This window comes from Diceros bicornis, chromosome 22 (assembly GCF_020826845.1).
Source record: "Diceros bicornis minor isolate mBicDic1 chromosome 22, mDicBic1.mat.cur, whole genome shotgun sequence".
In the NCBI taxonomy this organism is placed as follows: domain Eukaryota; kingdom Metazoa; phylum Chordata; class Mammalia; order Perissodactyla; family Rhinocerotidae; genus Diceros; species Diceros bicornis.
Genome location: NC_080761.1, coordinates 58,094,871 through 58,108,036, shown reverse-complemented (window position 1 = coordinate 58,108,036; position 13,166 = coordinate 58,094,871). Strand labels below are relative to the sequence as shown.

Here is a 13,166-nt window from a genome sequence, read left to right as displayed (position 1 = left end):
ATTCTCCCACATCTCTGACTTCCCAGGCACTTCTTAATGCAGTCCCCACAAATTCTGTCCATAAAATACACATGTAGATTTTGGCAGAACACCGTGTGTCTGGAAGATGGAAGGCAAAGTAGTGACCTAAGAACACCTCAGTCCATCTCAGAGCCCAGTCTCTTGTGTGAAATGACTTTTTTATGAAGTAGAACATTCTTTATGTCAAACTCTTACTTATGACGACTCTTCTTAACAGTATGAGTAATAGTTCATTGGTGTTTTAAGTATTAGGTACTTATTAGAGAGTGTGTGATTAATCCTGGACAGTAGAGTCATTTTGGAGGGAGTTTCTGGGATAAAAGCAAACTGTAGGATAGAGTGAGCAAAATATTTGTCATGAGCAACAGGAGATGAGCTTAAATAATACGTGATTGTGCAGTGAAATGACAGAATTACTATTCAGACCCTTTTTCTCCTGACTACAACCAGGCACATGGAATAAATTCAGTTGTGAATGGAGGTAATGTTTTCATTAATTTTGAGAAGCTCAGCGGTCACTAACTATAGGCAGGACTGATCTACAATCTACAAGTAATGAAGAGAATACTTTACAAATTGTTACAAAAATAAGAGGGAAATGAAGTGAATATAGACTAAGAAGGCAAAGAAACAAAAAGATATTACAGATATTGGTTTGCAGATTAAAATAACAAGCATTTATTGAATACCTATATGCCAGACGTTGTGCTAGAAACACATACAATCTCTCTTGATCCTCCCAGTGACCTAAGAAAGTAGATATAATAATCCTCATTTTACAGAAGAGGAAATTGAAGCTCGAAATAGTTCATATAGCTGGCAATGAATAGACAAGATTTAAACATTGAACTTCTGACTGTACAGTATAGTTTAACTAACTTAGTTGAGCTGTATATAATTGATTGAGGGATTTCTGCATCCAACCAAGATGAAATAACAGAGACCAGAATTACTCTCCTGCCTTAAACAACTACAAAACCAGACAAAATACATAAAAAATGGGTTTGGGACATTTGGAAAGCAGGCAGCTCGGGACCATGACCTCTGAGAGAAGAGAAACAAACATGGTGAGCCTGAGGTTGCACCAGCTGCCTCCCTGGAAGCAGTTTCCAGGCTGCAGCGCAGGGAGGAGGACCTAAACGGAGCCTTCTCAGAGAGGCACAGAGAGCCAAGATGGCTAGAGTTCGCAGCGTAGGGTCCTGGAGAGAAGGGAGCAGCACAGAGAGAGCTCTGGAGACGTGCAGAGGGTCCACAGGTCTTTGCTGGCCTAAGGTGTGTGGCTGAGCACTGATCTGTGCAAACTACCCAAGGCCAGGGAAAGATACAAGAAGGAGTAGACAGAGCAATTTCCAGGGCTCTCAGAGGGCTGGAAATAGTTCCTATTCCCATCAACCAGAGAAGAAAGGCCTCATGACACCCAGAGCAGCAGTTGGGAGCCTCAGAAAGATGTCACCTTAGCAATAGGGCTAAATTAGCCCGATATGAAGGCTGCTCTAGAGCTTCCAGACTGATTCCAAATAACTAGTCTAATAAGATAAGGAGAGGAAGTCAGTAATTGAGACCTGTTGAATAAGTAATGGAGATTTCCTTGAGGAAAACAGGATTAAGTAAGGTAAAACAGGATAAAAGTGGCTGGTGTTTGGCCAAAGAGGAAGGCTGTTCAGTTTGTAAAGCAGTGGAACTGAGGCTCTTCAACTTTTAGATGAAGGCAAGTGATCAGCCCATAGGAGGAATGAAAAGGAACCTGGGCTACATGCTTTTGAGGGCCCTACAGTTACAGGTAGAGCTGGTTTCCTGTTTTAACTCTCAGACTTTGAAAGGTCTTGAAATTTTCTGTTTCTCAAACTAATATTTATTATATATTTCAGATCTTTGAAAATGGGTAATTTAACTCTAAGCATATATAAAAACTTGGGTAACTGGACCACTAAAGAAAACTTTCCATTCTTCCACTATTTTTCCTTTAGGTTAGAAGAATTACTTTTTCATGAAAAGCATGTATTCGTGTTGTTTGGTAAAAACATAGTATTTAAGCTTTACAAGTATAATTTACAAATAGGGTTTTCTTACTTTACTATTTTTAAAGATGACTTTTATAGTCACATTAGGATATATATGATATTCTTTGGAGATGGACCATCTTTAATCCTGTAGATTAACTATTACGTTTTGACAATAGTACTGTCAACCTGCAATAAAGGGACAACATTTATCACCCCAAACTGGGAGACATTAAAATTGGGATTTATATCTTGTATTGGAGAAAGGCTTTCTTATTGTAGCACTAGAGCCAGAAAAGTCAAAGGAAAAATCTTACAGGTTGAATTACACAAAAAAGTAAGATTGCTAGGCAAAACACACCATTAATGTATTTAAGACATGATAAACTGTTTAAAAAAAGATGTGCGACATATATGATGAAGACTTGATTTTTTTTTTTTTGTGAGGAAGATCAGCCCTGAGCTAACATCCATGCCAATCCTCCTCTTTTTGCTGAGGAAGACTGGCCCTGAGCTAACATTTATTGCCAATCTTCCTCCTTTTTTTCCCCAAAGCCCCAGTAGATAGTTGTATGTCATAGTTGCACATCCTTCTAGTTGCTGTATGTGGGATTCCGCCTCAGCGTGACCTGACAAGCGGTGCGTTGGTGTGTGCCTGGGATCCGAACCCGGGCCACCAGTAGTGGAGCGCGCACACTTAACTGCTAAGCCAGGGGGCTGGCTCAAGACTTGATGTTTTTTATTTATGTTTGTGTATGTGTGATGAAGATTAGCCCTGAGCTGACATCTGTTGTCAATCCTCCTCTTTTTGCTGAGGAAGACCGGCCCTGGGCTAACATCCGGGCCCCCATCTTCCTCTACTTTATATGGGACGCCACCACAGCATGGTTTGACAAGTGGTGCATAGGTCCGCGCCCAGGATCCAAACCTGCAAACCCAGGGCCTCGGAAGCGGAGCGTGCAAACTTAACCAGTACGCCACTGGGCCAGCCCCAAGACTTGGTATTCTTAATTTAGAAAAACATCTTGTAAGTCAGTAAGAAGGGGGCACGTGTCCCAGTTGGGAAAAGGGCTAAGCTTTGAAGCAGGCAGTTTATTAATAAGAAACTCAATTTTTTAAAAAAACCTCTCAAGAACTACTCTGCTTCACTAAATAGAGAAATGCAAAGTAAAACAGTAATGAGATGACTCTTTTAAAAAGATTTAAAATGCCTAGCATTAATGAGGAAAAGAGAAAAGATGTGCCTTTTAATAAATCGTGTGAGTTGGGCTGATCTTTCTGTAGGCACACTGTGTTGGTATTAGGAGTGAAGGGGAGAAAGATTACCCTATACCCACTCTGGGTCCTTCCTGGCTGGGCTACAAATTAAATTGACATGAGACCAAATAGCAGGAGAAAAGCAAACAAAGTTTAATAACATGTATATGTGGGAGAAACTCAGAAAATAGAAACTGAGCAACTCGTGGTTCTGACTAAGCTGCTCACTTCAGTATTTTCAGCTAAAGGCCAGGAGGTTGTTGGGGGGTAGTGGTTTGGGATTTCAGAAGGGAAGAAGACAATTCACATGGAGATGGAAATGCAAATGTTTGTCAGACAACTCTTTATAGGGCCACCTATAGAGAATGTGGCTGGAGAGACAGAATTTTTGATAAGATGGGCTTGTTGGTGCCTTTCTTATCGCATCTGTTTTACATTATATTATAGCCATCATATGGTAGTGGCTCCTTCCTGTAACAGGACTTCTGTGTTAAATTCTTTAGGCAGTTAGTGGGGGAGGTCAAATGTCCGTCAGAGAAAATAATCAAGGTAAAGAGACATATTTTGAGGTGGCCAATTTTGATCTCCCACAGGAGCATGCAGGCTGGGTCTCTGTCCCAGTTCTGCCACTAGAAATATGTGGTCTCAGACAAGGTTTCCATCTGAGAAAAGGGAGATAATAATAGTACATAACTCAGAGAGTGATTCTATGAAAATCACATGGATTTTATAAAGTAAAGTACCTAATATAAATTATGGTACTGGTGCACAGGCAATGTTAGCTGCTGAAGGAGACATCAGTCTGCATATTGAAAGGCCCCAGCAGGAACTAATTAGGTGAATGAAAGGGCTGCTTCCAATAAACATCCTTGTGAAATTCAGAACACCAAACATAAAGATCCTATAGCTTACCTCTTACAAGTCACAGATTGGCATCTGACTTCTCATCAGCAATATTATTTGCTAGAACACAGAACAATACCTTCAAAATTCTGGCATGGCATGGCTTTCAACCTAGAATTCTGTAAGTAGCCAAATTATCAGCTGAGTACAAGGATAAAATAAAGATACTTTCAGAAATGAAAAGACTTAGAAAGTTTACCTTCTGTTCACTCTTTATGGAAAAATTACTTGAGGATAAATCAAAGGCAAAGCAGAATCTAAGGAACAGTGGCCTCAACTCAGGGCTGCAGTTGAAAGACATCCCAGGTAGATAACTGTGTAGTAGGACTAGGAAGCTTTTCGTCCACATTAGAGTAGGAATCCAAAGGGCTTGGAAAAAATTATAGTGTGATTATGATAGTATGATTAAGAAATCGAAAGATCTTAGGGGTATGATGAAGGATGTATGTTTCTTTTGTCATTAATAAAAAGGCAATTAAAAACCAGGGGGAAGTCTATATAAGAAATGCATGGTCTAAATTTGGAGCAAGACAAAATTTGCCCTTGTTTTAAGCAACTGATGAAATGAAAGATAATCCATTGGACACCGATGCTTGGAATGTTTTACTTTGAACAAGTGTAGATTCCGTGACACAAGATTATACTTCTATATGGGTCCAAGCATCGTACTCAGTAAAAATTTTTTTCAAAGGTATGTATATACAGATTATATATATGCATATACAGAGATATATATAATATCTAATACACACACAAAATAATTATATTGCATTTTGTCTCACATTTTAGAATAAATTATAGACAAAGCATGGGAAACTTAATTACAGATATAACTAAAACTTAAAAGTTAAAAATCTTAGTATAAAAGAAATGAGGGGGCCGGCCCCGTGCCTTGGCGATTGAGTGCGGGCGCTCTGCTACTGGCGGCCCGGGTTCAGATCCAGGCGCGCACCGACACACTGCTTGTCCGGCCATGCTGAGGCCATGTCCCACGTACAGCAACTAGAAGGATGTGCAACTATGACATACAGCTGTCTACTGGGGCTTTGAGGAGAAAAAGGGGGAAAAAAAAAAAAGGAGGAGGATTGGCAATAGATGTTAGCTCAGGGCTGGTCTTCCTCAGTAAAAAGAGGAGGATTGCATGGATGTTAGCTCAGGGCTGATCTTCCTCACAAAAAAAAAAAAAAATGATATGGTTAGCAGAACTTGAAAGTAGAGGGGAAAGGAGAAATGGACAGTAGTACAGATAAACTAATGTACTTATTTTACATAGTAGGGAATCAAGATACTGTTTAAAGTTGATAGAATAAGAAATGGTTAAAGGATATTATTTAAAATTACGAAGATAATCAGAGGGATTAAAAATATCGTGATGTATTAAATGGGGAGAGGTTTGGCATGATGGGAGGTAGGTAGGGTAAATGAGCCAATTTTCTTATCTTTTATACCAGGAATTCAATACTGTGGCTTAAAGATGATAAAATAATAACCAGAGGTATAAGTATAGTGACTACCCCCTAGAAGAACTGAAGCCAATGTTGACATTGTTTACCTCAGGGCAGTAAAACATGGCCTGGGAGATCGCAGTGGAGACTTTCCTTTTCATTCTGTACCATTTATTTCACTTTAAGCTTTTATATATGTGTAATTATCTGTACTGAATGTCTGTTTTTTAACCTCAAAATGTATTAAATCATTTTTATCCAGTTTTTTTTCTTTGATTGTTGGTGTGTCTTGAGACTGCTGAAACACCTGTGTGATGGTAAGCCACAAACACTGTCCAGACAAGGGAGCTGACTGCTTTTGTTCTATTTTTTGATGATCGCACCCCATCCAGGGGGATGGACTTCAGCTCCAAGGACTAGGATATGAATAACTATGGAGAGTAAGTAGAAGAGGGCATCCAGGGTGGTGAGATCTAGAAGCATTACACATGAAGATTGGTGAGGGGAGCTGCTGGTGTGTGGTCGGGAAGATGTAATTCGGGAGTAAGGGGAACATAATCACCAGCTTGAGATGTGTGGAAGAAAGGGCTTGTTATTCTGTGTGGTCTCAAAGGGCAGAAATTACAGGGCAACCGCATTATAAAGAGCATTCTAACTATCAGAGCTGTGCGATGATGTCACTGTCACTGTTCAAACAAAGACATTGTGGAGAGCATGCTCGCGTTGGTTAGGATGCTGCTAGAGGACTTCTGAGGCTCCTTACAACTCTAGACAGTTAACAATCATACTGGTACCCTTTGCTACCCAAAAGGGTACCATTAATTCAATACTCTTAATAGTCATGTTTTCCTTGGGCTTTAGGTTTTGGGGACACAGAAATAAGACATGAATAGACCCAAGAAACTCAGTCTAGTATGTCCATTTCAGCTCATCAGATGTGCTGTGAGTGTGTCCCACACACCAGCCTCTCCTCTTCTCCAGAGACAGAGATGAGCAAATTATGGATTCTCCTCTCTTTGGTGTGCAGGGGAGCCAGTCCAGTAGCCGTGTTTCATTACATTATGGCTGAAGAGTGCAGGGTGGCGTCAGAGAAGGCTTCACAGAGAAAGTGATGTCTGGTCCTAGCTTGTCACCACATGCCGGATCACCTGGGACATACTTTATGACTCTTCATCTACAAAACAACCAAGGCCAGAAACCTGACTGCTCTAAAATTCTGTGGTTCTAAAATGGGAATAATTGTTTTTTTGTCAAAATATGTTTTAAGAAAGTAGTCCAAGTTCGTAAAAAGTAATATGGTAAAAATATTTACTGTAAATCTAATCTTAATGGATATCCTTTCAAGTTAAGTTTTTGCTAATGAGTTTCCTGGAACAACTTGCTCCATTAGTTGTTTGTCTTCTTGTCTTCATGTAACATTTCATTTGAAATGTTATTCACGTTATAAAATTTTGCATTAATTAGTATATCAGATTTGTGATATTAATATTGCAGGAATCATTCTGTTTTCTTTCATTTTAGAATACTCTATGATTTTAATTTTGTATTTGCTTTGAAGGGAGACAGCTTCATTAAGTAGGACTTTAGATTTTAAATTTTATACCTTTTGAGCATATAAAATTTGATTTTAGAAATAAAATTTTAGTGAACTTGAAATTCTCAGGCTTGTGTCCCCATGGGGTTGGGGTGCGTCACCCTCCTGGCATGTGGATGTGTTCACCAGCCTGGAAGCACTCCCAACCCTGTACTATTGGGATTTTTTGGAGGCTTCCTCATGTAGGCTTGATCAATTATCGTTTCCATTTCTAGCCCCTCCTCTCTAGAGAAGTGGAGGGGAGGGGGCAGAAAATTCCAAGCTTCTCATCGTGGCTTGGTCTTTCTGGTGACCAGCTCCCATCCAGGAGCCATCCAGGAGCCCACCCAGAGTCACTCATTAGGACAAAAGATACTCCTAGTGCTCTTATCACCTAGGAATTTACAAGGGTTTCAGGAGCTCTGTGCCAGGAACGGGGGCGCAGAGAACAATATATGTATTTCTTATTTCACAGTCCAACACATAAAATGAGCTTAGAAAAGGTGACGGTTTTTTCTTTTTTGACGTATAAAAAGATTTACTTAACTTTCCTCAGTGGAAACTATAGCGACACAGCTATCACTTAGCCATATGACTTGGCATGGGCTGGATGACGACTGTTAACTACAGAATAAAGTCATATAAATTCAGTAAATCCTCACTTAATTAAGTTAGTAAAGAATGAGGGGTTCTGTTCGATTGCCTAGTATACTGTCAGGTCCACAATAAATGTTCCGCTTGAGCCCCGTTCAAATGCCAGTTCCTCCTTGAAGCCTTGTGCCTACCCTCAAGTTGGACAGCCCTCCTGCTTGTCCAAGCCTGTCTTGTGACACTTATATTAGCATTATTGTATCTACATCTTATCTTTTCAACAGACTATAAATGCATAAGGGAGAGTATGTCTTATTTTTTCTTTTTAATGTCCTTCCTGTCTAGCACAGCACTGTGCAATAGAATATCATGTGGACCACATACTCAATTTTAGATTTTCTAGTAGCAACATTAAAAATAGAGATTAGAGAAAATTAATTTTAATAATGTATTTTAACCCAGTATATCAAAAATATTTCAATGTAGAGTCAGTGTAAAAAATTATTAGATGTTTTACATTTTTTTGTACTGTCTTCAAAATCTTGTATTTTACACCTACATCACGTCTCAAATCTATACAAGCCACATTTCAAGTGCTCATAACCACTTAGCGAATGACAACTGTATTAGACAGCAGAAGTATAGTATATTATAGGTGATTCGTAAATGAGTATCTCATAGGCAAACTTTCAAAAAACAATCTTTTTTTCCCCCAACAGACTACCATGGCTACGGGAGTCTTGCCGCAAAATGAACAACCATATGCCACTTTGGTGAATAACAGGGGGTATGCTGCAAACATGAAAGGTAACAGTTCTTTAATACACTTTTTGTCTCTGTACAAACTAGAATTTAATAAAACTGAATGGACGTGAAAGAAAGGGCTTGGCTCTTCATATTGGAACCCCACAGTGCAGGTACTGCTTATGGCCTTTTGTTTATTTCTGCCTGACCCTTTTGACCTGTTAAAATTCCTTTTCAAAATCCTGAATAGTGACTTTGGCCTTTTAAGAAGGAATGTTGAAAAACAATGTTTGTCTCCTGCATTATCTAATTTCTTAGCCTGAAATTCTCTGTTCCTGTCATCAAACGCCTTGGGAATCAGCCTTTCATTTCTCTCGTTTCCTTGCAATTGTCCCTTACAGAGCATGTTCAGAAGCTCGCTAGCCCTGCTTCTCCCAGTTTTTTCCTCCCCTCTGTCGCCTTCCCACAGTTTTGATTTTTACATGGTGCCCAGGAAAGGAAGGGTACTGTGACTTGTTCTTCCTGCCACACTTGCCCTCACCTTTTCTTACTGTCGCAGGTGTTAAGCTGGGAGCATAACACCTGATTTCCGCCACTTTGGCACGGCTAGTCTTGCTGCCTCCACCAGCAGTTAGCCAAGAGAGATGTTGAGTAATCTTTCTTGGCAGTACCCCTCGCATGATTTTTTTACTACCTGCTCTGGGTTCACTTTAGTGCCTCTGTATGGGAAATTTTGAAGGGGTTTTTCCCTATAAGTATAGATTAAATAATATAAGGGAAAGTAAAGGAGTAAGAGTGTAAAGGTCTTGGAGTTCAGCGCTTGTTGGAAATAATTGGTTCTCAGTTGATTGTGCTCTTGTTGGAATCGAACCACTCCACCAGGGGGAGGTCTCTTTCATCAAGAAAACCAGTGTTTCCCCACTTCTGACTTTGTCTAAATTCCAGATACTTGTAGATCTGTCTGTGCTGTGTCTGACTCTAGAGGGACTAACAAAACTGGTAACTACTATTTGTGGACAGCTTCTGTTTGCCACACTTACTATATGTTAGTTTCCCTGGTTTTAGAAAGAAGTGCTGTCTAAAGCAAATGCAATAATGGTATCTCCTTGCTGCTTGCCTTGTAGAATAATGGGTTTTTTTTCCCCTAAGTAACTCTCCAGCTAACAAGTGTTAAGAGTCAGATGAACCTTTTTCCTTATCATTTCTTCTGTTGGAATGTTACCTCTTAGTTAGTGTTTCTTATTAGGGATTCTCTTGGATTTTGAGGTGGGGCAACTCTTCGTTATACAGGAGAGCTCCCAGCACTGCAGACATTTAGTATCGCTGGCCCCCCTACTGAATTCAGTAATGTCCCTAGATTATAGTGACAACGAAAAAGACCCTACACACTTCCAAATACCCCCAGGAGGGTTGTAACGCCCTTATTGTGGTCTAGTAGGTAAGCTGATTTTTACATTTCCAAAAACCGTCTTTTTATTAAAATTTTCGTTCTATATAAATGTGACTAATTTTTAATTAGGAAAAAATCTGGAAAAATAAAAAACTTACTTTTTATCTAACTTTCTTAAAGTTCATCTTATCTATAAGGGTAGTTAGTTATACTTTATTGGGTTAACATTGCAATGGGAAGTATGTTTTTAAATGTTGGCTAATGAATCAAGGGAAAATTTATTTAGTGGATACATAAATACAGTATTTAAATTATTTTTAAAGGAAAATAGAAAACTCAACAAGAACTAGCTTTGGAATGAGACAGACCTGGATTTAGATGTTGGTTCTACTCCTTTTTGGGGAAAAAAAAAAAACACCTCATTTTGGAAAATTTCAAACATTCTCAAAAGTATACAGAATACAATAAAGATCCCCATGGAGGTACCACCCCCTCGCCTCATAGAGGTACCACCCCCTCATGGAGGTACAACTCCCCCATGGAGGCACACACCCCTCATGGAGGTACCACCCCCCTCCATGGAGGTACTACCCCCTCCCTTGGAGGCACAACCCCCTCGTGGAGGTACTGCCCCCTGATGCAGGTACCACAGCCCACATGGGAGTATCACCACACCCTCCATGGAGGTACACTAAAAAAATTTACTTAATTGCTTAGTATCATCAAAAATCTAAACATTGCTGAAATTTTTAATTGTCTCATAGATGGTATGTATTTTTGTTTGAATCAGGATCCAACAAAGGTCAGTATATTGTAGTTTGTTGTTATGGATCTTACATCTCTTTTTACTTGGGTTTCCCCCTATCTCTTTTTCCTTATATTTTATTTGTTGAGGAAACAGTTTTTTTGCCCTACAGAGTTTGCCACAGTCTTTATTTTTCTGATTATATCCATATGGTATTTCCTATAAATTGAATTGGTAGAGGGATGTAGAGTCTAGTAGGTTGTTTTTTTATTGGCAACAATATTTCATGGATGGTGCTATATTCTTCCATCAGGTTGCCCATGATGTCTGGTTGTCTCTCTTGTGGTGTTAGATTTTTTTATCTTGAAATAATTTCAAGCTTACAGAAAAGCACAAAAAAATTCCTGAATCTATTGACCTAGACACCCCCCATTCAAGTTGTGTCAACTGTCCTAATAATATCCTTTAATAGCAAAAAGATATTTGTCATGTTTTTTCAATATCGTTCAATGACCATAGTTAGTCCTTTCGTGACCTTTATGAAGATTACAGGCCACGTGTTTTGTGGCATGTTCCTCAATTTGGATTTGTCTGCCATTCATCATGATAAGATTGAGATTAAGCATTTTTGGCAGAAACATCAACAGAAGTGATTCTGTGCTTTTCTCACTGCATCCCATCAGGTGACACAAGATGTCATTTTTCCCTGTCACTAGAAGTGTTATGTTTGATCACGTCAGTAAAGTTGTGTCTGCCAAGATTTATCCATTATAAATTATTCTTTATCTCTTCATAATTAATGCTTTATGGAGAGATGCTTTGAGACTATGTAAATATCCTGGTCCTCATCCAACTTTTACCCAGTAGTTTGAACATCTATTGATATTTCTTGCCTGAATTAATTATTACTATGATAGATAACTAAATGGAGGTTTTCTAATTCCGTCCTTCCTTCTGCATTTCTTAGTTGGCATTCTACTATAAGAAAGAACTTTCTTTTCCCAGTTATTTGTTCAATTTTTTTCTTTATTTCAATGTAGATTCCTGATTTATTCAATGGAATATAACTTTTTACTATCATTTGTTTTGATGCTCAAGTTGTCTGATATTTGGCCAGTAAGAGCCCCTTCAAGCTGTGAGCTATATCCTTTTGACATGTCCCTACTGTTCCTGCATTTCTTGCTTTCTGGCACAGCAAGATATTCCAGTCTCATCTTCTACTTTCCCTGACTCAGCCCTGAAATCAGCCCTGGTTCCTTTTAGTGGGGAATGGTGTTTAGAAACCAAGATGTGCCCACTACTGGATGTGCTTGCCAATATTGGAATGTCGCATTTCCCAAGCTCCCTACAAGACAAAGCTTGGAAATATATGTTAAATATATATACACATATATCTACACTTTTACATGTATATTTATTTCTGTTTCTGTCTGTATATACTGAAAACCATGATTTCGTATTGGTACTTCCTGTTCTAATCCAACACTATACGATAATTCTAGCTTTTCTCTTTTTTTTTTTTTTTGGTGAGGAGGATTGGCCCTGAGCTAAATCTGTTGCCAATCTTCCTCTTTTTTGCTGAGGAAGATTGGCTCTGAGCTAACATCCGTGCCCATCTTCCTCTATTTTATATGTGGGATGCCTACCCCAGCATGGCTTGATGAGCGGTATCTTGGTCAGTGCCCAGGATTTGAACCTGTGAACCCTGGGCCGCCGAAGCAGAGTGTGCCAACTTAACCACTACACCATCGGGCCGGCCCCTAGCTTTTCTCATTTTTATATTTATAATTTCCTTTTCCAAAAATGAGAAACCTGGCTATTACTATCCCCAATTTGTTTACGTACTTACTCAGTCCTCCTTTTCATAATCATTCTCCCAGCCCTGCCCATTCATTGCCCAGCTCAGCTCTCTTTTCCACCCAGGGCCCACACCCTGCTAGGTCGAGTACGCTGTACTAGTTGCCTTCCTTGTGTTGATCCTGACCTCTGCTAACAGAGGCTCCTCGTGGCTGTTTTTTCTTTGATTACATATACATTTCTAATTAAAATATTGAGATAATTGTATAGTTACATGCAATTGTAAGAAATAATACAGAAGATTCCATTTACCTGTTACTCAATTTTCACCAATAGTAACATCTTGCAAAACTGTAGTACAGTATCACAGCCAGGATATCGACATTATTACAGTCAAGATACAGGGCAGCTCCCATCACTACAAGGATCCCTCCTGTTGCCCTTTTATAGCGAGACTCACTTCCGCTCATGACCTGGCCCCTGATGACCACTAATTTCTTCTTCATTTCTATAATTTTGTCATTGCAAGAGTGTTATATAAATGAAATCATACAGCATGTTACCTTTACATTTGGCTGTTTTCACTTGGCAAAATTCGCTTGAATTTCATCCAGGTTGTTGCGTGTATCTACAGGGTATTTTTATTGCTGAGTAGCATTCCCTGGTATGGATGTACCACAGGGTGTTGTTTATCCGTTGA

General features: G+C 39.3%; 1 protein-coding gene across 3 annotated transcripts in view; it reads left to right on the top strand.

Moving 5' to 3' along the window:
• Positions 1-13,166, top strand: part of PTPDC1 (protein tyrosine phosphatase domain containing 1) — a 67,211-nt gene that overhangs the window by 17,551 nt on the left and 36,494 nt on the right. For all 3 annotated transcript variants that reach the window (XM_058566072.1, XM_058566070.1, XM_058566073.1), the window contains exon 2: positions 8,510-8,597. In XM_058566072.1, the coding sequence (XP_058422055.1) occupies positions 8,516-8,597 (82 nt within the window). In that variant the 5' untranslated portion in view covers positions 8,510-8,515. The remainder of the gene's footprint in view (positions 1-8,509; positions 8,598-13,166) is intronic.